Genomic DNA, 23813 nt, shown 5'->3' on the forward strand with positions numbered 1-23813 from the left:
CAGAACTTTATCTCAGCATGTTGCGAGTACCAGTAATGCCAGCAGCAGTGGTCATAGGTAAGTTAACCGACGAAGGTACAATACCACGTAAGTACAAAAGAATTAGTTTTTCCTCCAATGATTATGTTTTCAGTTAAGCCTATCCTCGAACTCATTTTTACACTGTGACGTTATTCTTGATGTAACCTGTCGAAGTTGTCAAAGTAGCCTAGTCAAACAGGTGGTAGGCTACAGTTTTAAGGGCGTTGTTCGACTGGATACATTTACACTGACATGTAACGTTAGGCTTATCTATCGAACTGTTTCTGAGCTGTATAAAGACAACAACTTGTTTCAAGCAGTTTTTGTGGGTTTCACTAGTTTATTGGCACTTTGTTCCCCCGGGGGATTTATTTAAGATAATACGCAGATTTGCGTATTTTACTCAATTTAATCACCCACTTTTTAGAACCCTACGGAAAGGTAATTATGAACAACATTCACTATTTTTACTATTATGAATGCTCTCCATGTTCCCAGCCATTTTTGGAGAAAATGTAAACCTTTTGATTTACCCGAATTTGGATATTCTGTGTTCTTTTCTCTGTTTCAGGTGCTCTGGCTGTACATATTTTAGGTATGAAGATTTCCTCAAAACCGAAAGACTGCTCAGACATTTTGGAGAAATGCATACAAGAACATGATTTATGCAAAAATGTGGGGAGGCTCCTCGAATCCATGTGTGGTTTTGAAGGTATAACATTTACCATATCTTTCACCATTTCCTTTGGTGAGTTGTGGCCCTGACAAACAAATTCATGGCCTAATCGGGTAGCTATGAGATACCACATACAGGGATTGGATAAATGGCTGAAAGCCTCCCAAGAATATTAAATAAAACAGTGCAGAGGCAGTAGCCTAAGGGCAAACCATATAGAGCCAAACCACATTTCACTCCCCATTCTCTCTAACAAGGTCAAAGAACGATTTATTAAGAATGGTGCTGAATTCAGATATATCTGTTCATGCTTCAGTGCTGGGTGAGCGTGTGGCTGCAGAACCACCTTTTGCCCAGTCGATAATTACGTCTCAGAGATCTAGCAGTAGCACTGAAATGGATTCTCATTTTTTTTAAAGGCTCAGGGTCAGGGTTGCTAATTAGTCCAGCTTGTGGCAGAATGGCACCCTATCCAAAGAAATTTCTTTGCAAAAGCAAGCAGCCAATTGTTCGGCACAATTTTACACTCTCAAATAGCTAAAAAGTAACTGTATGATGAATGTTTCACATCATTTAGATGACTTCAGACAACATATGACTGATCTGTGTACAACCCCTGAATGCCGTATCTCATTTGGCCATTTGTGTGCAGGTGGACCCTGCCAAATGGACGACACGGAGGTCTGTAACATGACCATCCAATTCCTGTTGAGCGATTCTTTCCTGCGGAGAGGATGTTTCGGCCACTGGGAAGAGGAGCCCTGTGCCCTCCTACACCTGCTTGTCTCCAAGTGCCAACTGCACAGGGGTAGGGTACAGATGTTCTTCTTATGGAGCTCACTTTAATACAGGGTTGGTCTGTGTTATACACAAAGGGCCAGAGCAGCTTGCCGAGCTGAGTAGGACCACACTGAACTCTGTGTTATTTGTGACAGCCATTTTAAATTTATTCATAGTCTTAGTCTTCAAGATGAAAATGCAAATTCATTTTAGTCACATTTAGTCATTTTGAAACATTCTTAATTTTAGCCTGTTTTTTTGTCAACAAAAATTCAAAATATTTTAGTCTAGTTTTAGTCAATAAAGACTCACAATATATCAGTCTTAGGACTATTTGGATACAAAATTAAATGTAGTAAAATGTATTGAATGTCTGAAGACACAATATAGGCAAAACATTTATTTTTATTTTCTGAAGCCTAAATAAAAAAAATTCTTTGTAAAGAAAACATACAAGGTTAATGTTGGATCATTGTATGTAGTCATCTCATAGAGCAAACGTATGAGAAACAGAATGCAGTATGGGAGAAAAGCCATGTGGGCACAAGCTAGAAAGAACTTCAGAGCTTAAAAAGACATCTGAAGATGTGTCACCCACATCTAGCCTCTGTTTCATTAAGTTAACTAACTCGATTGGATAGCCTACTCCCTGATGCTTATGTTAGCTAATAAGATGTTCGACTGAGGTTTGCTAGGTGGCTTATCAAGCACAAGTGGAAATTGTGAGGCACAAACTATAGGAGACAACATTAGTTAGAAGATGGCTGTTCCACCACAGTTGTCTAATGCAATGTAGTTAGTTGTGACTTAAATATCTAGCACAATTAGCTTAATTAGCTAGCTAGTGTCAATCACAATGTTGCAGTTTGTCAACTTACTGCGGCATCTCTGACTGGTGTGCACAGACATAGTGGTGTGTCTTCAGATGTTAGTGCTTCATGCTGTTCGTCCCTGCCACCTTGTTCTCGCATGGCTTTTCTCTCATCATTCTGTGTTTCATTCGTTTGCTCTGTAAATAAAAGGACCACACAATCCTTGACAGAATTAACACTGCACCAAACACAACTAATCGGTCATTTGAAGAATGTAATCAGTTGATTACAAGAGTATGTAAGTTAATTCAGGTATTCCAAGGTTTGGTTGAAGTAAACTGCAGCCACTCTATTGTTTTCCACCATGGGCCTTCGTAGATGAGATTACTCTTACTCAGCAGCTCAGGACTGCATATAACATCATAAGCAACATTACGGTTTGATCTTCAGTATTACCCCTAACCAGATGCTAGCGCTTAAATTAAAGATAAGAAAGTGAAAATAGCTGAAAGTACATTAAGTTATATATATATATATATATATATATATATATATATTTATAGCCACTAGGGTGCATCAGTCAGAGACAACAAGTATCCCTTAATGACTCCAATCCACAGATGATCTGAACTCCTCAGCTAAGACGAGTTGGAGTTCGAGGGAGTTGATCCATAAATCTGCAGCCCCTATAAGCTGCCTGCGCGCTCTTCAGAGCTGCCAAGAGATCCGTGGCTGTGCTTCGGCCTATGAGAACATGAGGGCGCTCTGTCACATGGACGGCTCAAACTGTAAAAGCAGTGTGGCCTCTCCCCTCTGCCTGTCTCTGTGGGAAGACCTCAGAAGGAGCCCCCTCGGCCAGTGCACGTGTAACAAAGTAAGAAAGAAGTGCCTGGCGATTCGGCATCTCGTTCATAAGAACCCTTGCATTCACAAGGTCCCGGAGGGTCAAGTGCTGGTCATGACCACACTGGACCAGAACAGCCAACAGCATATCGGTAAGATGTTTTGTTCAATATCGTTTTTTTTTTTGTCTTCACTTTACAACACTAAGGTTACTGATAAATATATTCATCAGTATCAGTATCTATGTTCTGTGTTGATTGCTGACTGTTTTGTGCAGTACACTACAAAAAAAGCTCCTTTCCTTCCTCATGGCAGTTGGTGTTTAATGTGTTGCAGCTGAACAAAAGACGGTTCCCAAGATGCAGTGGCCAGATAGTGGTCTCTCAGGATATGGTAATGTCTCCATTTTCTTGTGTTTTTTCAGAAGAGAGCAATGACATTTTTTTTTGCAGTGGTAAGAAGCTGGGAATCGTTGTGACCAGTAATTGGGCTTGAGTACGTCTTGTTTTTCTTTTCTTTTTCTGTTCTCCCTCATTTAGTACATGGCATGAACCATTCTTGCAGTGGACAAATGAAATCCTGTCTCGGGGACGAAGCCTGCAATAGGTGGCTGGTGCCAGTTGTGAAGGCCTGTTCTGCAAGCCAGTGCAACCAGTCACAGTGCGGGCAGAGGATTCAGAAGTTTTATCAGGGCATGCCACAGACCACAGCAGAGATGCTGGTCTTTTGTGCGTGCCACCAGGAGGACCAGGAGTGTCAGCTGGCAAGAGCCAGTCTGCATGGCAGCATGTGTGAAACTGAGAATGACTGGACTTGTTTGGAAATGCTTGACAGCTGTCTGGAGAGCCTGCTGTGCAGGTGTGTGACAGGGACAATAATAGGTAGCTTATCTGTCCCCTACTGTCAGTGAAGTTAGCAGCTACAGTAGACAAGCTAAAGTTTGACATGTTCTGCTGTTCTTGTGGACTATATCGTCTAATAAAACAAATGAGTTACTTTTGTGTTCTTCAGCATGAAGTATTTAGCCAATTAACAATTGACATTCAGCTGCCTTTCTTTTTTTATCGCTATCCACAGAGAAAGGTTTGGCACCCTCTTGTCGAAGTGCTTGAGAATCGAGCCTGTTCCCCACGAAAGCGATGCTTTCTCCGAGTGGTTTAATCTCATTGACTTAGACCTGAGTTTGAGCCAAGACAGAGAATGCAGACTCGCTTTGGTGGCCACCATGGGCACCACTCTTCAGCGCTCATGCACCTGTGATGGACTGCCCAACTACCAGTTCCACAAATGCAATTTACTCCATCAACTCCTGCACAATAAGTCCAACTTTAGTGAGTACAAATGGACAAGCAATTGATGAAGTTATTATCCTTTTTGTCATAAAAAATGGCAAATCTTTAAAACATTCTGTCCACATTTCAGTTACTTACATGGCTGTAACAGGAGCTCCTGATGAGTCATCTGAGGCAGATGGCTGGATGCCTGCACAGTGGTGGTTGAGTGGTAAGTTCCATGAAAAACTAAATTAAAACATATTTTGGGTGTGTGGAAGTGTGGAATCAGCTGTCATTTAACTAAGCATTTATATTGTCATGGGAAAAGTAAATTATGATATAATGTTTAGTCAATCGCTTAATACTGTATATGCAAAGAGATCCTTATTGCCTCTGAATATAGAAACCTGAATATCTGTATTTTTTATGCTTATCATAACTCTTTCTTGTTCCAGATGATTTTTTGTATATATGTGTATATATCCTCCTGGTTGTGACAATACTTAGTGTGGTCATTATAGTTCTGCACAAATTGGGGTAAGTTGTTGTTATACGTAGTCTCTCCATGCTTTCAGTTACAGCTTTTGTCTGTAAGTGTTTATAACTTGTTGTGTTTGTCTTGATCAGTAGGATGCAAAAAAGGGTTGCAGACCAACTCAGATATGACACCCCTTCACAAAAGAACAATGGCGCTGGTTTCTGATGTCCATAGATGTCCATATTCAAGTGAACCATATATACGTGTCCTAACTGTAATTCTTGTAGCTTTAGTAAATTAATTCATTAAGTTAAAATACTGTAAATAAATGTTGACATATATCCAGCATTGTTATATCCAGATATGGGATAAACACGTCTAACTAACTGAAGAAAGAAAAATGTCTCAGCCAGTTCAAATTTTTTAATCTACTGCAATCATAATACATAACTGACACTGATCTTATCTAACCACTACTAATCACTATTCCAAAAGAATAAAAATATCCTACCTGTGGTTTGTAGAGGGTACTTTACCAAGGTACCATTTCTTTCTCAAAGTCTTTGTTTAGAGAGCTCACGGGACATATTAGCATCACTGTGTGAATAAATCATGAATGTCAAAATTGATTATAATCTTACAGGAGACATTCTTCCTAACTACCTACATGTATGTTCATATTTAAATGTTACAATAGAAAGTGATAATAAACAGATCTTTCAGCTTCTCAGCAACAGTTAACAGACTACATGATTATATATTTAATGTATGCTTTGACCAGCTCTGATTTGGAAGAGCTCTATTTATGCAGTGTTTAGCACAGGGGGTTCATAGGTGAAAGCATTTTCAACCACCACCGCTATCACAGACTTCAATCATCACTCCACTCTCTCCATAAAGAGATGGTTAAATAAATGTTTCGATTTTCGCACAGATGTCACCTTCACCTTGTATAATGTGTATTCTGATTACAGTGTGTAGATGACATGCACTATACTAGCACTATTGTGGTGTAGAATTAGAGCGGTTTGTGCCAGATTACAGCATTTATGTTTTTTGGGGGTGTAATAAAACTTTTGTTTGCCTAAAGTTTCCTGATTATTTCAAAGAAAAGTCTTTTAAAATGCTGGACATGAAGCCAGTAAGTGGTTATTCAGTGGGCTATATAAACTACTAAGTAATGTACCGTTCTGGTTTCCTTTTGTCCTTGTAAAACACCAGGGTGTTGTCATTAACGTTATCATGAGTTATAAAACATACCATAAATGTATTGATGTTCTGTACAATTCCATGCTGATGAATCCATCTTTGTATAAAATACTTACTTGTACTCTGTAACATACGTATTTCAACATTATTGTTTCAACACCTACATTTTGTCTGGGTTTATTTGAAAGCAGATGTTCCTCATTGGTTTACATTTAATTGAATCACCAAATGGTAGACATCAAAACAAGCTAAACAGACCAGAAGTAGACCATTGTTCAACACAAATATAATTATATTTTAGATAACAGTGGCTAGCAAACAAGCAGAACATCTGTGTCTCTTTTCTGGCAAATATCCATTTTTTTTCTAAGCTTTTTTTTTCTCCAAATTGCACTTTGTAAACAAAGAACGATCAGATCACAGGCCCTGTGTCTCAATACGCGCTCTGAATTTCTGTTGACTTTTTCCTCCTGTGCATCTGAAATATAATGGGTCTGGCTCGATCAATTACCCTCCTGAATGGTGGCAAACAAAACAGAGATGGACCACCTCTCCACTCGCCTCAAAGGTCAATGTGCACAAAAGAACATGAAATATAAAAGCATTTTCAACTCAGCTCAATGGTTTGTGCCATTCATCAATTATAGGAGGGTCATTTTTCGTAAAAACATAAAAAAGAAATTGCATTACTTTAAATCATTTTTTTTTAATCATAGAATAATCCAAAAGGAATATGGTTATTGGTGGTGCAAACTGACTTGCATGGTGCATCATTTAAATGTAAAAGGAGATGATTCATACGATAGATTATAATCACTAAGCATGATGATTATGGTGGAGTTTGTTTTAGTGTTTGGCATGAATTGCTTGCATTCAACTTTGTGACATGATAATAATAATATTACCTGTGGAGTCTGCGTTATCTTAATGTTCCAATAATGAACCTCACAATAATCTGAACCTAAGAATGAAAGACTTTTTTGGAAACACTTATTTGGAATTTCACAATTCTTTTTATTGCAGGTTTACCCTGGTACATGTAAAGGCCAGGATATGGACATATATATTCACTTAATTGGTTTCTCAGTCTACTGTCCTACATGGTTATGTTGCATGACAGGAGCAAAGAAAAACTGCTGATAGCCTTAAGAAATGCCACACTCCATGTTTCCCGAGAGGATTTAGGAAATGAGCATACATGAAGGAGAAGATAATGATCAATGTCTCACTGGTTTTAAAGCCAGGCTGACCTCCAGGACCCAGTGTACAGCTCAATCTTAATTACAAACACATTGGGCAGGAAATTAATAGAGGAAGACACCAGCAGGAACAGACATAACAACTTTCAAAAGTGAGGAATCGTCTGCCTAGGGACTTTATCTTACGGGTAGACAAAAATGTTAATGCCAGAATGTAAATTCTTTTGGTAAGAAAAATAGTCATGTTTATCAGAGGTTAAAGTGCCCAGGAAGAATGATCTGAAGTGAGTTAGTTAGTTAGAAAACGTATGTTTAAGCAACATCGACATAGTGCAAAGCTCTATATTCACTGAAAAATAATTCATATTTACATAAATGGCACAGAATAGTATGTATCATATCGTATGACTATACTTTGGGACACAGTGGCTTACAATAGCTAAGACTTGACGGTGGCTTGGGCAACCTTGGAGTGGGTCCTGCGGTTTAAGGCTTGACAGATGAATTCACCTGCATTTATGACTTTCGAAAGATTAACCCCCTGGATCAAAAAAGAAGACAGAAAAAAAGGGAAGAATCAAATGAGTTGCACGCACATGTCTCTAACAGCAGGGGGTGCAACAGAAAAAGAAACACATGGGCAGGGATTAGAGGTAAACTGAGCTCTCAAAACTCCTCCAAGCAGTTAAAAGGTTAATGAGGCGAAACAACTGTAATATGAGTGTACGGTAAGCCTACCGTGATCAATGGGGGGGGAAATGCTGTTTTAAAGGAGACCGAACATGATCGAAAGGTTTGTCCGGGCGCAGGAGTGAATACCACAATCAATAACCTGCCTGAAACACTATAGTCCTGTTGTTACAAAGACTGAAGCGCCAGGTCTCAACACGTGGGTTGAATGGCGTCTATATAAATATATGTTCTGCTCAGAAGCACTTTGCTTTTACAGCTGAAGAGGGACATTTTTCTGAAATCTGCTGGCTTTTGGGAAACATCACATAAAAACATATATACTCCTCTATCTTCACTCTCTTTCTGTGTGCATACATATCTGACACGGTTTCAATCCAATTACAAGATGAGGTACATATTCATGATATTGATGCTGTTATACTGTATGGTATCATTCTATATTAAATACATTGATTATTACAAATACATTAAAACATAGTTATACATATATCCACTCATATGTCTTATGAGACAGGTGTGATGTTTGGTGTTTCGCACTCCCCCACCACCTCTGACAAAAAAAAGCACAAAGGCAATATATAGACACACTTACAGTCTCAATGCCCAGGCCATGGAGCATATAGACAACATCCTCGGTTGAAACATTGCCCGAGGCCCCTGGGGCGTACGGGCAGCCTCCCAGCCCCGCCACGGAAGAATCCACCACAGAAATCCCCATCTGCACCGAGCACAACAGGAAAGGCTTTCAGTACCCACAAAAGGTGAGCTGGGTGTAAAGTCTCGCTACAATGCTATCAGTTATCCTTTATTATGATGTTCTGTTCCTGTGTGGTTTTGTTGCCTGAGAATGTGTTGCATAAATCAAGTTTTTTTTTCTTCTCCTACATGGCTTTGTTTATTATCTGGCACTGAGGGCTTTTTCTGTAGGAGAATGGAGCACTACACTACCCAGGAGGCCTAATTATTAAGACAAAACTCAGTGGTGCTGCTGCTGCCCCAGTGTACAGTTGTTACCATCTTACTATCAGCAGGATACAAACTGAAACAAACAAATTCAGTTTGACAGGACCTGTGCTGAAGGGTCTGAAAACTTTCATACCTCCATTAACATACCATGTGGATGTTCTTATATTAATATTAAAATGATAAAATTATAAGATTGTTTGATTCTTCCTTTTAGTCTCTCTTTCAGGCCCTTCTCGTGACAACAGACATAGAGGAACGACATAGACGAAGACTGAATAAAACACACTGTGGTTTTTCCCTTCACGGCCATTCCAAAACCAACGTGTATAATACTTCATCGCAAAAAAACGGAACACTTCCACCTGAAGCCATAAAATAACTCAAATTTAATCCCACAGACACCATCCTCAAGCAGGGAGCACAATACCACAGTCTTCTGCTCCTGAATAAATAGCACGCCCCCATATGAAAAAATAATCACCTGTAAGAAAAGGTCTGCCTTGTCTTTTTTAACTTCCTCAGATTCAATTTGGATTTCACCGTGCGTATAATCAGTGTAATTGTAGGATTTTTGCACACAGTGGGGAAACTGCGTTCGACTGTGTACCATAAGTGTCTGGCCTCCATATGAGGATTAATGATGCGTTGTAGGCCATTCTAGCACGTCTGGGCTTTTGTTGGATCGCGCAGCCAAATACTCTGAAACTGTTGACTTACAGAGGTCTTGACTTTTTGTTCTAATCTTACAGCGTACCCTGACAAAACCCCATTCGACATTTTTCACTTGCATAAACAATGTTTTCACTTGAGTGTGTGAAGCGATGTTTTCATATTACCGTTTCTTGGACTTGAGCACATGTTCCTATGATAAGGTGCATGGGGAAGTTCATTGTTTTCCAGACCCGCAATGCAGGTGTGCAACTTCACTTGTTGCAAGCAGGTAGAGGAAACTGTATGACATCTCTCTCCCAGGACCCTGGGCTGGGCTTTAAATCCATTAAGCTATTTACAGAAGCTTCTGGAATCCTTTCTCTTTGTCACAACAAATTATGAAGCCAGGCCTGCCTATTTTTCAGGAGCGTTTGCAGATTAGGATATCAGAATGTTTTCCACATGTCCCTGTGACTGTCTGGAGGATCTTAAAGAAGTTTTCCAGCTTCCGAGGCCGAGCCAGATGTCGGAGGATCCCACAGCAAGGTGAAATGAACGCGCGTATCCTCCCTCTGACCCTACGCAGTCGCATGGATGGATGCGGAGCTCGAGGTCCTCTAACCCTTCGGGCAGGACCGAGCAAACAAAAAAGAACAGGAGCCTGTTTGCCCTTTTTTTTAAAACAATGGTTGTAATTGGTGCCTTTTCTCAGGGACAAGGCCTTATTTCATAGGAGGGCTGTCTGAGCAGGCTGTAATTGCTGTTTGTGTTGGCAGGGCAGGAGCGATCCATGTCAGTGTGCAGTGCACTCGAGATTTCCAGACCCTCGGTTTCATTAACGTCAGTTGAGAATATTGTATTAGGCAGACACTTTTGTTGTGTAAACACCGAGCGGTAATTTACTGCGCCAATCGCCTTGCATCGAGACGCTAACGCCTAGCGACCCGCAGGGTTACAGAAAGGGTCCGTTCTCCTGATGGAGCGGTGCCGCCTGAGACTGGGGGGAAACCTTCAACAGCTAGCCCGCCCCAAAAAACTCCTGTTTCTGTTGCAACGCACAGGGCCACTTGGGGAACAGCGGTCAGGAACTCCAAATTGCAAGTGTTCAATTAACTTAACACAGCCAAGAAACCAGATGTGGAACTGCTGCTAAAGGGCTCACATTCAATGAGCTGTGGCCACTGCAAAAAAAGAATTGCTGAATTCTTGGGAAGGTTATGAAACCTCATTTTCAGTTTTTCTTTCTACAACCACAGGGTCAGAGTTACAGAGCTCTGTTTGCCTGGCTGGCAGGCAATACTGGCTGGCTGGTACAGCACTCTGCAGGTGAACAAAAAAGTTAGAGGGGAATACCGCACCGCACTCCTTATGTTTTTTGTTTGCTTAGAGTCCAGCAGTTTAGCAGTTATGCTTGCGAACGATAGGTGTACTGACTCAGCTTTGGACGTTCTCTGTATGTAATTGTACTGGAGGCTAGCGGCTCAATGTGCTGACAACTTTCCGTCTTGGGACAGTTCCTCCCAGCAATAAATAAACACAGCTACCTCTATAAAACCACAGCCGTTCCCTTGTCCTGTATTTTTGGCCGATCAGTAGGTAGACAAAATATAATGAGTTATTTTCAAGAAAAGAAGGAAATTATAAGTCAGGAGGCAGGGCAGCATGAATACCCTCTATGATCTGGGAGCATGTGTGCATGCCAAGGTAAAGACCTTACTCCTTACACACAAATGACTCACTTTAAACACCTGGGCGGGATACTCTGCACACGGCCAGAGATGCACTGTGACATGTTGAGTGAGTAAGTGTACGTGTGTATATGTGTGTGCATGTGTGTGTGTTTGGTGTGTGTGTGTGTGTGTGTAAGTGCATGAGTGTGTCTAGTGTGTGTGTTACTGTATGTGTCTGTCTGTGTGTGTGTGTGTGTGTGTGTGTGTGTGTGTGTGTGTGTGTGTGTGTGTGTGTGTGTGTGTGTGTGTGTGTGTGTGTGTGTGTGAGAGAGAGTGAGTGAGTGAGTGAGTGAGTGAGTGAGTGAGTCTGTCACTGACTTAACTGTCCATTTCACTTCATCAAGAGTAAAGCCCTTCTATGGGAACAATTTAGTGACAAAAATATGTTGAAGGCTGCTATAACATAACATATACCATAACATAATATATGCCATAACATAATGCTAATAAAGACTTAAAGAAAATGAAAGAACCAAATAAAAGCCGAAATGCCCTATCACAATGTTAGCTAAAGTGAAAAACAATTAGTGGATCCGCTCCAAAGTATAACGGGTTCTTCCTTGGCCCATGCTTCACCTCACCATGAAAGTTTCATGAAAATCGTTCAGGTAGTTTTTGTGTAATCATGCCGACAAACAAACAGACAGACAGACAACCAAACCAAGCCAAAACCATGACCTCGTTGGCGGAGGTAAGAGGACAAATCAACGGTCTTCTCTAGTCACACGACCCACCGAGCTGTAGGGCCACCTGCTGTTTTGGAGCGTTTGCATTTGCAACTCGTACTGTACGTGCGTTTATATTTGCTTTTACAAGCGGAAAAACAATGCCAAAAGTCACTTGATCCACAAATGATGTTTTGCATTATTATATAGGCATGCCAAATGTGTTTTATTTATTTCCATTCTTTGTTTACATTTGTGGAACCTGTCCTGTATTTGTCCTTTGTAAGTAGCTTATTTGGTTTTGCAAAGCACATTGTGTTTGTTTGATAGACATGTCTTCTATTTGCAAAGCACATTATTCAGTTTGTTTGTGACAACATGGCAGATTTCTAAATGTTTTTGTCACTAAATTGATCCCAGACCCTTCATCCCCATCAAACAGTGAGATTACAGTCCTCAGTAAATCTCGGTGATAACTCTACTGCTGCACGGCTACCATTCATAGCGAGCCACTAAAAAAACGAAAAAAAAAAACGTTTTATACGGCCAGAACCCCTTGTGTTTTCCCACGGCGAAATTAATTCATCAGGGCCGCCTTCCAGTTCCATAACACGTCCCGGTGCTACAGCTATTAAACAGGCGTGCCTGAGGGAGTGCTACCCCTAATCTCACCCTCTCATAGAGTGCAATATTTTCCACTGAATGGCTCACTCGCTCATTCCCATGGCAACGAGGGGAACACACTCAAGAGGGCTAATCTCCAGTAAGGCCAAATGTTTCTTCATCAGCAATCGTCTGAGGGCTAATTGAGGCCTGCGGAATGGTTGGTCAACAACCATACTGCATAATACATCTGACAATGTATTTCAATGGTTTTATTTCATCAGCAGTGAGGTAGATATCTTATTTCCGTGACTCTATTTGTGACAACTGTTTTTGTTTCGTTCAAAAAAGAAATGATGTAATCATGAAGGCATTGCTACTGCTCCTGATGTAGGGTAAGTAACCATGAAAAATGACACTGTCACGGTGGCATTTTCAAGGACTGGGAGACCTCCTAGCACTGACCTTTGTGAGGATCTTTTGTAAAGATCACAACGCGTGAATGTGTCCTGTCTGTGAAAGGGTCAAAAGTAATGAGATGTGAAGAGACAATGTATGTCAAACTATGAATCAAAATGTTCCCCAAGTTACAACAGAAAAACAACACTACATCGGTAGTCTCGGAGGGCTAAATGTGTTTCAAAACCAATATCCTGACTCTTTAGTCTGTCACTGGTTACATGATAGTGTGGTCTGCTGCAAACAAGGCAAGATGTTTCAATCAGCACTGCTACTATAAGGCCTTACTTCACAAAGTAATTGGTTTATAAATATCCATCATGTTCATCTTTCCCAGACACATTTAAGCCAAACTTCCTCTGGCTGTCCAGAGCCTACGTTTATAACATACACTTGACTTACAGCCCATTAGTCAAACTGTAGTGCATTCTCAGTCATCAAATGCAAGTGAAATAGATCTTGAATTATTTTATTATTATATGTATTTATTTATTTATTTATATTATTATTTTCTCAGAACAGGTTGCAACTTTTGAGAGCCCGTTTCTTTTTGGTATCAGTGACCTAAGGGAGATTGCAGATGGATTTGTTTCATGCTGGAGAGAGACAGCGGTGCCTAGACACAGCCCCTGGGGCCGCAGAGCGTTTAGGGATGAGGGTTTACAGCTTCCTCTTTGAGAGGACTGGACTTCATTTTTGAAAATGCAAGGTACCTTTCAGACATAATTTCAGTGCTGTCCTAGTATCTAACTGGTAAATCTCTTTAGCTCTGTGAAGTGGATCCCAGTCACGTGGCATAGGAAAGGCAGAAGCCAGGCCTCTCTCTACCCTGACCTGAAACTCAATGGATTACTATTTATTTTTTATGTTTTAAAAAACAGACCCAAATCCTAAATCTGGTTAGCATCTTGTTCTACCAGATGAGCTATAGGAACCCATAATAATAACTGATCATGAGCAGTAAAGTCTGTTAATACTATACTGAGAGAGTTACTATATACACCTACATATTAGATGGTGGGGGCTGCTAGAGTGTGATATTTTAAGTGAAGGTCCTTAATCTGGAAAAGTTTAAGAAGCCCGGAGTTGAGAGAGGCAGCCAACCCTGCAGTCCCCTGGAAGCAAAATCAACATTTGAGGGGCTGGACCCTGAGGGGCTAAGTGACATTTTGGGCTACACTGAATGCCATACATCAAACGAACACGCTTAACGAGATTTTCGTGCATTCAAAGCTCTTCCTCCGGGGATACAAATATGTGCATTTAATGCTGAGGATAACCAGTCAGGTAAATTAAATGGAACATTTCATTTTCATAGTTTGCTTGTGATTTTACAAATAAATATTTACAATTCACTAGTTCCCAGCCATCAAATTGATTAAGTAAGAGCAAGAATCCCCAGTCTAAGCTTTTTCTCTGCATAGCAGGTGGCCTGGTCAACACGTGTAGAGGAATTCCATCAGATTTTCCCGAAGGCCAAATAGATACTACACTGATTCTCCTTCAAAGAGTAAAGAGTGACTCACAAGGCTGCAAAAGTTCTCACTTCTAAACACTAACAAGCAAGTTCATATTGTGTCCAGAAAATATGACTTCAAATAACTTGATCACAGGCTGTTATGCTTTGAACAACAATCCTCTTATCAACTTCATCTAAAAGAAAGAAAGAAAAGTGTTACCTGTTACTATCGACTGATAGTTTGGTCATAATTTATCTTTGTTGTAATCAATCTAGCAGCGTTTGAATTCCAACTATCTCATTCGTAACAAAAAAATGTCCAGATGCACTTTTTGGCATTGACGTTTGCTCAACATGTCCCACCGCAGGGTGCAAATATTGATGTGAGTGTTTTGCTGAATGATTTTGAGACAGAGCTCTGGCCATGTCTGGGGCCCTGGGAAGCAGCTCACTAGGAAGACTAGCAGACCAGCACGCCCAGCAAGACCTGTCTCGCCATATCACTGCCTGTCAATGGTCAAACGAGTCTGCCTCCGCTCACAAAGAAAGGCTCCATGAGATTAAACCTTCCCAGGCCAGGCCTGTGAAAGCACACTACATACTTCCCTATTGTGTTGCCTGCCAAGTGCAGGTTTGTACCACGGAAGCACACACACACACACACACACACACACACACACACACACACACACACACACACACACACACACACACACACACACACACACACACACACACACACACAAACACACACACACACACACTCACATAGAGAATAATAGTCTGAAAAGAAAGGTACAAAGAGAGCATGGCATGTCTTTATCATTAACAAAAGCAGAGGTGACTCAAATCTGACAGGGTTAGCTGAATTCATTTCTTGCTCAGTTGGTGGTAGGGGACTCCTGGCACCCAGTAATGAAAAGCCATGATAACATCTTTCATTTCCACTACGTTTTTTTGGACATGGAGGGGGGTGGGGGGTAAATGGCCGGCTGAACTTACTCGGCTGTTATTATTTTCTGTGGTTTGCAAGAGGCAGCTGTGGTGAATCAGTCTTAATGCTGATTCACACTGAGGAATTTCACCTTGTCCCTGTTTCTTTTCACTGTTGTCAAATGTGCCCAACATCATAATGTCTGGAAAGGAGTTATTTTACACGGTCGCCCCAACAGCTGAGACAGCTGAAAAGGGTTCTGTCGTGCACGCAGATGTTGGCTTAGAATAACCCAATCACGTTCAGGAGATATTTCTGTACTTACAAAAACACAGGCCTTCCTGCCGATCGTAAGCTTTTCTTATTAGCTAAACCTGTTTTCGGGAATCTGTAATTCAGATCACTCACAGCCTAATATGTGGGGAAACACAATCCGAGGGGGTGAAAGAGGTATAACACAATTGCTTGTTTGAATTCAAATTAGCTGCTCTATGTCTCTTTGTAATCTTTTTTTTTGAAATAGGACCCTCAACCATGACACCCAATTCACAACAAAGTGAGGGAGATTCATGGGTACCTTTGTGAAGTGCCGACCTCAGTTAGGGTTACACAGTTACAGCTGGAAAGAGATGGAAGAGGAGGAATTAGAGAAAGGGGAGTTCGGGCAGGCATATTACTAGAGCCTGGGGTTTTCCTTTCCCCCCTCTGCCCCGCTTCGCCCCCCAACCCCCCCACCCCCCCAAACCCCCGCCCGTCCACCATGTGTTTAGTAGTGGGTGATGAAAGGATAATTTTCCCCTTGCCCTTTAAGCAAAGCATTGTCACAGGGTTCAACAGGCTAGCGACAGACGAGCTGGGAGCCCCGCAGGGCCCTGGCCCTCCTCTCCTCCCACTCCTCTCCTCTCTTCTCTTCTCTCCTCTCCTCTCCAGCTCTGGGGCTTTGTCAAGGCCGGAGCCCTGTCATATGAAACAGACACCCAATAGGTAAGCCTTTGTGTCGACCTCCTGACAGCTGTTGACCCGCCCAGCCCCCGAAGAGCATCCCCGCGCGGCCCGGGGAAGACAAACTGTGAAAGAGAAGCCACAAAGGGCCCCAGAGAGCTGATAGTGCCGCGTCAGTGAGGGCTCTGGGTTGTGTCTGAAACACCCCCGGATTGAAAGCTTTCCTTCAAACAAAAGCTGGCGAATTGTACCAAAGCAGAGAGAGAGAGAGAGAGAGAGAGAGAGAGAGAGAGAGATAGAGGGAGAGAGAGAGAGAGAGGATACCTTGATTCCTTGATTATTACTATCGTCCCATCCTCCCTTTCCCTTGTGATGTATCTTTGATATACAGTGTACTCTCTCTACTCATATGCTGTTGGCACTACTGCAGAGCATTATGGTCATACCAATGAAGCTTCTTTTGAATTTGAATCTGAATCTGAGTGATTGCAAGACCGACTTCATTCATGATTTGTCTCAGTGGTTTGGTAATGACTGCGCCAGCCAGGCATGTTTTATGTTATTCAGGGGATTTTGAGGAGACGATTTCTCTTTTGGGGAGTTTTTGTTGCGTTTTTTTTTTTTGCCGCTGTCAAGCCATCTCGAGCTCCGGTGTCAGGTTCCTTTTTAACCCTCCTCCAAATTGATGTTTTCCTTTTCACTTCTTTGCAAGGTCACGGGCAAATTTGGGACACCAAATCCCACATGAAGTCTTTTTCCCCCTCTGCAAATGCAATAACTACTAAAAATAACTTTATGAATGGGTCGTATGCTATTACAATTTCCTCACCTACACACCACTACAGCTACATAAAACAGAGCCCATTTCAAAGGCGACAGCAGCAATACCCAGACCCTCACCTGCAGAGCTATGAGGATGTTGGCTAGGGCTTGTCCATGAGTATCATGGCAGTGGACTGCCAAGGCACTGGTGGGTATTTCCTTCATGACGCTCTGTAGCATGTTGGCCATTAACTTAGGTGTGCCCACACCGATGGTGTCACCCAGCGAGATCTCATAACATCCCAGATCATACATCATCTTCGCCACCTGAATACAAAACAAGAGTACATTTGTGGAAAGCTTTACTACATTCCTATTAAAAGCCAAACCTATGAATGTTTACACTGATTATATAGTATTTGGACTAGTATAGTATCCTGGTCATTAACAGGATTCACCTTAGAGAAACAGAAGGAAGAAGATAGAATTTGCTCACCTCAGTTACTTTGGCTGGTTCTATGTGTCCCTCGTATGGACAACCGAGAGCACATGAGACATACCTGAACATGAGAGAGAAACAGACAGTCATTTTGGCTCTGCTATGAATACTTCTGTGGTCAGTGTTGAGAACCCCCCCCCCCAAAAAAAACCTGCCTAAAATGACGCTTTTATACTCACTGTTGATGACCCAACACTCTATTGTAAAATGCAGTGCTGAGAGGATACTGTAAAACATTTGCAGTTGGGGAACATAACATTTGGTCGGTGTTGTTCATGTTGCTAAGTAGAGGCCACAATGTTGACCGTGGGAATGAGAAATGAGTCCAGGAAAAAAGAGAAGAAGTAAAACTATATGCACTTTCCATATGTGTAGGAAACGTTTACTGCTCGACCAGCGGACAAACAAGTGAAAAGCTGAAAATGTTTCTCCTGGGCTCCTGGTTGTTAGACGATACTTCAGCTAGCTACCGGAATTTCCATGGAGTCTTGCTACACACTGAGAGGGTGTGTGTGTGTGTGTGTGTGTGTTGGGGGGGGGGTAACTGCTGCTCAGTCAGTTTGAACAGTGGGCACTAAGTCCCATTTGCCAAAAGGAGAATATGAAACTGACGTGTGGCCTTGGGAAAACAACAAAAAAATTCTTTCTTTTTTAAGATTAAAGACTGCTGCCACACAGGTTGACAAGGCATATTTGCTTGGACACATCTGGACTTGTACTTGTAACTGATACAAAGCCCTAGATTCTGAAGCTGCAGGCATCTGGAACTTGACTTATTTATCCATTAACAAATGAGATAATTTCGCAGTTTTCCCTCACTAGGTGCCCTGTGAGGAAATAACACCCCCCCCCCCCCTTCCTCAAAAAAAGTATTTATGTTCTGTTTCATGTATCAATGATAGATAATGAGAGTTAAATTTGATGACATCTCATGAAGTGAACAGTTAAAAAAGGCATTTTCAACAGGGACTGCAACATAAATAAATAAATAAACCTAAAAAATGCTGTAAGTTTCAGACCTAATTTGTGCATGCAGAGCTACAAAACGTACACAATTAAACAGAGGCGATGCCCAACAAACAGTAGTTCAGCACACAAAATCTGTCAAGCTGCAAGATTGACAGTGGTAGGGGGTTGAGCTCACCCCCGCACTGGTATGCCTGCCTGCTTGGCTGAGGAGATGACCTCTTTAAACCTCAGCATGCTTTCCTTGATGGAGCAGTTGATGTTCTTCTTGCTAAACGTCTCCGAGGCCGATCCAAAAACAGCTACTTCAGTAGCCCCCGCCTCAACCTTTCAGATGTGGAGACCGTGGGGAAATGGATATAAATCAGTCAAGCTAAACATTTACTGATCAGGGCAAGGCTCTCCACGTGATGTAAACACACCCATTCAGCTAAAGGTTAACAGAGGAAAACTAATTTTAAGTCAGGACATATGTTGTATATAAAGGGCGATAAACATTTAAACAAGTGACAAACAGTTGTTAATAACTCCAAAAAGAGAATGTCATGGCATAAATAATAAACATTTTTGCTCACAGCAGCCTGGTAGCCTCGTAGGTTAGGTGTTAAGACTGGATATTTGACATGAGGTGACTTAGTAATTCCTTTAAGCACATCAACATGGTCAGCCATCTACGAGATACACAGACAACATAGAAATAGGGTTAATGTGTCCAGCAGAGAGTTTGAATTATTTTTAATGCACAATACATTTAATTTAACTTGACACAAAGGTAATTTGTAAATGTACTTGGCTAACTCGTAACTTTAATCCATATTCATGAATCACACATATTTGTAACATTTAGGATTGACACAAAGTAGCTCAAAACAGCACCTTTAAAATATCCCATAGAACTATTCTGAAAACATCTGCGTGTTTGATGCATAACTCAAATGTCTAAGGTACAGGTTGTGCTCGCCAGTCTCGCAGAGAACAATGAACGCCTCGTAAATCACTCAGCGCGTTCTCCGCGCGCACCAAAGAGCCATTACCTGCGGTACCCACTTAAAGGACACAAAGCTGGTGGCCTCAATCACGGGCAGGCCCGTTTCGGAGAGCATGTTTATCAGCTGGATTTTGACCTCTGTCGGCACCATTTCCTGTAAAGACAATGACACTGAGCTGGCTTTGAGGATCCAGTTAACAGGAGGTTCAGAGGTACCCCTCCGTGCATCTGTGCATTTCAGCTGCTTTGCGTTTGCAATCGCAATAATTTAGTGCATTCAGCTGCTGCGTTTATATCTCAAAAGAGGGATTTCTCCAAATCGCTGCGTGCTGTTACTCACAAACCTTAACACTGTCATCATGTCTATCTTGAGAGTTACAGCATTACATGGTTGTGGGAATGATAAAGATATGACTTACTCCTACTAAACTTATAACATATGAGCCATCTGGTGGGACCATGTCGTGTTTCCTATATATTTCAAGGTCGGTTTGTGTTCATTTCGTCAATATAGTATTTGAAGGGAAAATGTGAACCATATGTTTTCAGTAATCATTGAGAAAGATCCATTTTGTCCTATTTTCATGAACCAATAGCCTATGTGAATTGCACTACAAACCATTCTTTGTCTTTTCCTTTGAGAATAAAGCCTCCTTTCTTCAGACCCTGTGTGGTATACTGTACTTAACATTGCTGGAACAGTGGATCTTTCAGTAAATATTAATTCAATTTTAGACTTGAAGTGTGCGCAGAAATGGTAATCCATCTGAAAGCACTGTAGCACTGCACTTTATGATGAAAAGAGGTTTGAGGATATATAATACCTTTTCATTTTGCAGTCCATCTCTTGGTCCAACTTCAACAATTTTGACCGTTTTGGGGAATTCACAAATGGCACCATACTGCAAATGACACTTTGCACAGTCAGTGAACAAAAGAGCAGGGCAATGAATGTGTTAACTGTGTTGTATTTCATTTTATGGAGAATCTAACAGTCTGTAAAAGATGCATAGCCTGCTGTATGCAAAGTTTCCTGTCAAATGATGCATTTTACCGTGTGTGAGTTTTAAGTCAAGACACTTTTGACATTAGACTTTCTGTTGCCAGACCATTCATAATTTGCCATGTGTCTGGAAGACATATTTCTCCCTTTTAACAGTAACACTTTGTCCAGCTTTGAGCTTTGGGGGTATGGTAAAGGAGGAAGCTTAACATTTCTGTTAGTACATTTGGACAGCAATAAACCTTGACCTTGAGAAATAAAGACATACCCTGGTGAGATGCTACCTAATGTTAATGTTGCATCTGTTCTAATTCCACTAAATCAAACCGGGCGAAAGTAGGGGAGTTAACGGGGCGTTCACTCGAAGCATTCCCCTCGAATGACAGTGGAAAGACCTTAGCTTGTGGGAGTGGAAGAGGGGCCTTCCTCTCTCCCTCCTGTATATCAACCGGGCGCATCGTCTGAAAGCCCTGTCTGATTCATCAGCTATAACTCATCCATAATTTACATCCTCGTCTTGTCATGCTCGCCTTATTTTAAGTAGCTGCATCACACCGAAAAAGCCAGCCGTTTCCTTCTCGTTCTCCTCTTTCCGAAGGCATCCAGCCTTTCCCATCCGCAAATTACAAACAATGTGAACTGCAAGCAGTAGACCCAGTCTTATGCATAATGATGTATCCAACCCCACCCCCGCTTATTCTGCTCTAAGTCACATGTGCGATGCATGTGCTGAAGCATGCAAGAGTCCCCCACCTTCTCCTCTTGTAGCCAGCGAGCCAGCCAAGGGTAATCCTGCGCGAGTGTCTCATAGCTCAGACAGTGCTTCACCGCGGAGGGGATGCTACCCATCGGTGAGACTCCCGACAGGTCCTTCTCCTCGATGCGCTGGAGAAACCCCTTTCTGCCGCGGGAGCACCTGTGGCAGTGACGTTCTCTCGAGCTGTTAGCGATTGCTAAGAGGAAACGAGAGTCGTAGTCAGGCCTCGCTGGCAGAGGAAATCACATCAGGGGAGAGGGTGACTCAGCGGTTACCATGGCAGCAGCATCCTCGCCTTTGAAGGGATATAGAAAGAGAGAGAGAGAGAGAGAGAGAGAGAGAGAGAGAGAGAGGTGGGGGAGGGGAGCGTCAGCAGCGTGTCATTAGGGAATGGACTGTGAGCTGCTGTTTCGTCTGGATAACATTGACACTGTTATAAACGACTCACCGAGCTGTGCGCTCCTAGCGGGTATGTTTGAGCTCTGTGGGGATTCAGCACCAGAGCAAAACACAGAAAAGACTGGCGGCAAGACGCCTGGCTTGTCCAGGTCACCTAGCCGTTTCTTTCTCGGCGGAAATATAAGGGGTTCAGGGAAACATGCTGCCTTGATTGATCTCCTGTGACTGAAACAGCTGAAGGTTTTTTCATTGCCAGGCTTGCCACTGCTGCCAATGTCAACTGCGCTGTGTAATAGAATCCCTCTGTGAGGCTGGGGCACAATTTACTTGTGAAAGAGCCATTCTTCCTCGCCCAGATGTTAACAATAGAGAGGCTTAATGAAGTCCTAGTGCTGAGTCCTCCTATGACAATAACCTGGTGTGCAGGGAGAGATATTTGCATCCCATTCAGGCAAGGGCAAGAAGCTGGTATGACCAGGTTTCTTTGTGGAAAGGGTATCTCTCATTCACGGGCTGTCACCATTTTACAGTTTAATATTCCCCCCTATTGAGAGCACATTCCAGACAATTTCTATATGAAAGAAGCTGCTAGAGGTAAATCTATAGCAAGTCCAATTTGAAGGCTGTTTGATGTTCTTGGATGTGCTGGAGAAGAAAGCGTGAATGAAAGGAAGAATTCAGAAGAATGTTGCTGTCGCTCACAATGACTTAATTCACCAACCTACTATGAGGCTTCTCATCACATGACATCTATTTTTTATATTAGGATTGTAATATATTTAAATGTGGCTCTAGAATGCATGAAGTTAATCAGTCTACGAATAGAGCTGCCCTGGTGTAAATAGCCAAAGATGAAGGGGATTCACAAAAGAGATACCTGAATACTGATAATTGACTTAATTAGCTGGCTCTCACTTTTTGGGTCAGATTGGATATAATGCCCAGTAGGTCTATGGGATGCCTGTGCTATGGTGTAGTGCATGGTCTCACTATAGCCTCACAAGTGCGCCATACACTGGTAAAGCATACTCTGAACTCTGAACTCTGTTCCTCTTTCAGTAGATGGTTTTATAGCTCGGTAAAGAAGAGTAGGGAAACAGGAAGGCTTTTTATTCAAGTGTGTCAGCATTTGATTTTCAAAAACTCATTTACCCGTGGTGGTAACAGTGTGCATGTTAATTCTAAATTTGCATATCCAGTATGAAGAATAGCTTGTTTAATCTGTATGACAGATGGTTTGTTTATATTCACCATGTTTGATATGTTCTTGACAAGACAGTGTGAAAAGATATCTCAGGAGTCTTCTGGAGCTAAAGATCAGTGAAGACAACCTGGGATTTATTTATGCACTACTTACTTCTGATGAGCAGTCCATCATTTCTCAATTAATCATGTGGATTTCTGGTCCGTGCAACATTCTTATTTTATCCCACAAGATGATCATAAATGTTTACCACTCCCTTCCCTTGCTAACAAGAGGAAAAAGAGCATAGGCATCTGAAATTCCCATGAACTGATACCAATTACAATTGCGCTCACAAAATGGTAGAGCAGGTTTCACTTAACTGTTGCTGCCAGATAATAAATTCAATGCTTAGCTAAATTCGGGGTAAATGACATTAAAATCATAAATCACAGACCTGCTCTTGCCTCCCCCAACCTTTCTACTTCAAGTGCTGATCTAATCAAGACCATTGTGCCAATAAAAGAGTGAGACTGTGTGCTTTTTATCTTAAGGATGAAACAGATGTGAAAAATACACTTTATAGGGAGCAGGTTTCGGCATGGCATCAAAGACGTTTTAGGCCATCAGATAAATACTGAAAACAAAAAGAAACCGGGAAAATGGACTCCAGATTAAATCAATTTTCATCCACCATGCGTCTCCAATTCTCAACCTAGAAGAGCCTGATTGCATCCCGGGATGTTTATCCACGTTGGGCTTCCTCTCACTGAGCTGCAACAAATACACTTTCCAAGGGATTCCTGAAGAGATTACACTGTGTATGTTCCTAAGTGTCCAGATATCTTGTGACACACTCTGA

The 23813-nt window shown here is 41.8% G+C and overlaps 1 protein-coding gene across 1 annotated transcript; it reads right to left on the minus strand.

Moving 5' to 3' along the window:
- Positions 1–7086: 7086 nt before the first annotated feature.
- On the minus strand, positions 7087–21733 carry hmgcll1 (3-hydroxymethyl-3-methylglutaryl-CoA lyase-like 1). Its single transcript, XM_012840350.3, has 9 exons — positions 21366–21733; positions 20434–20511; positions 19656–19763; positions 19197–19292; positions 18800–18948; positions 17653–17716; positions 17295–17483; positions 8578–8703; positions 7087–7833 (listed from the first exon to the last, which is right to left on the minus strand). The coding sequence occupies exons 1-9, from the start codon at positions 21459–21461 to the stop codon at positions 7732–7734; spliced, it is 1008 nt and encodes a 335-aa protein (XP_012695804.1). The 5' UTR covers positions 21462–21733; the 3' UTR covers positions 7087–7731.
- Between the last annotated feature and the right edge of the window lie 2080 nt (positions 21734–23813).

Source organism: Clupea harengus, chromosome 13 (genome assembly GCF_900700415.2).
Source record: "Clupea harengus chromosome 13, Ch_v2.0.2, whole genome shotgun sequence".
NCBI lineage: Eukaryota > Metazoa > Chordata > Actinopteri > Clupeiformes > Clupeidae > Clupea > Clupea harengus.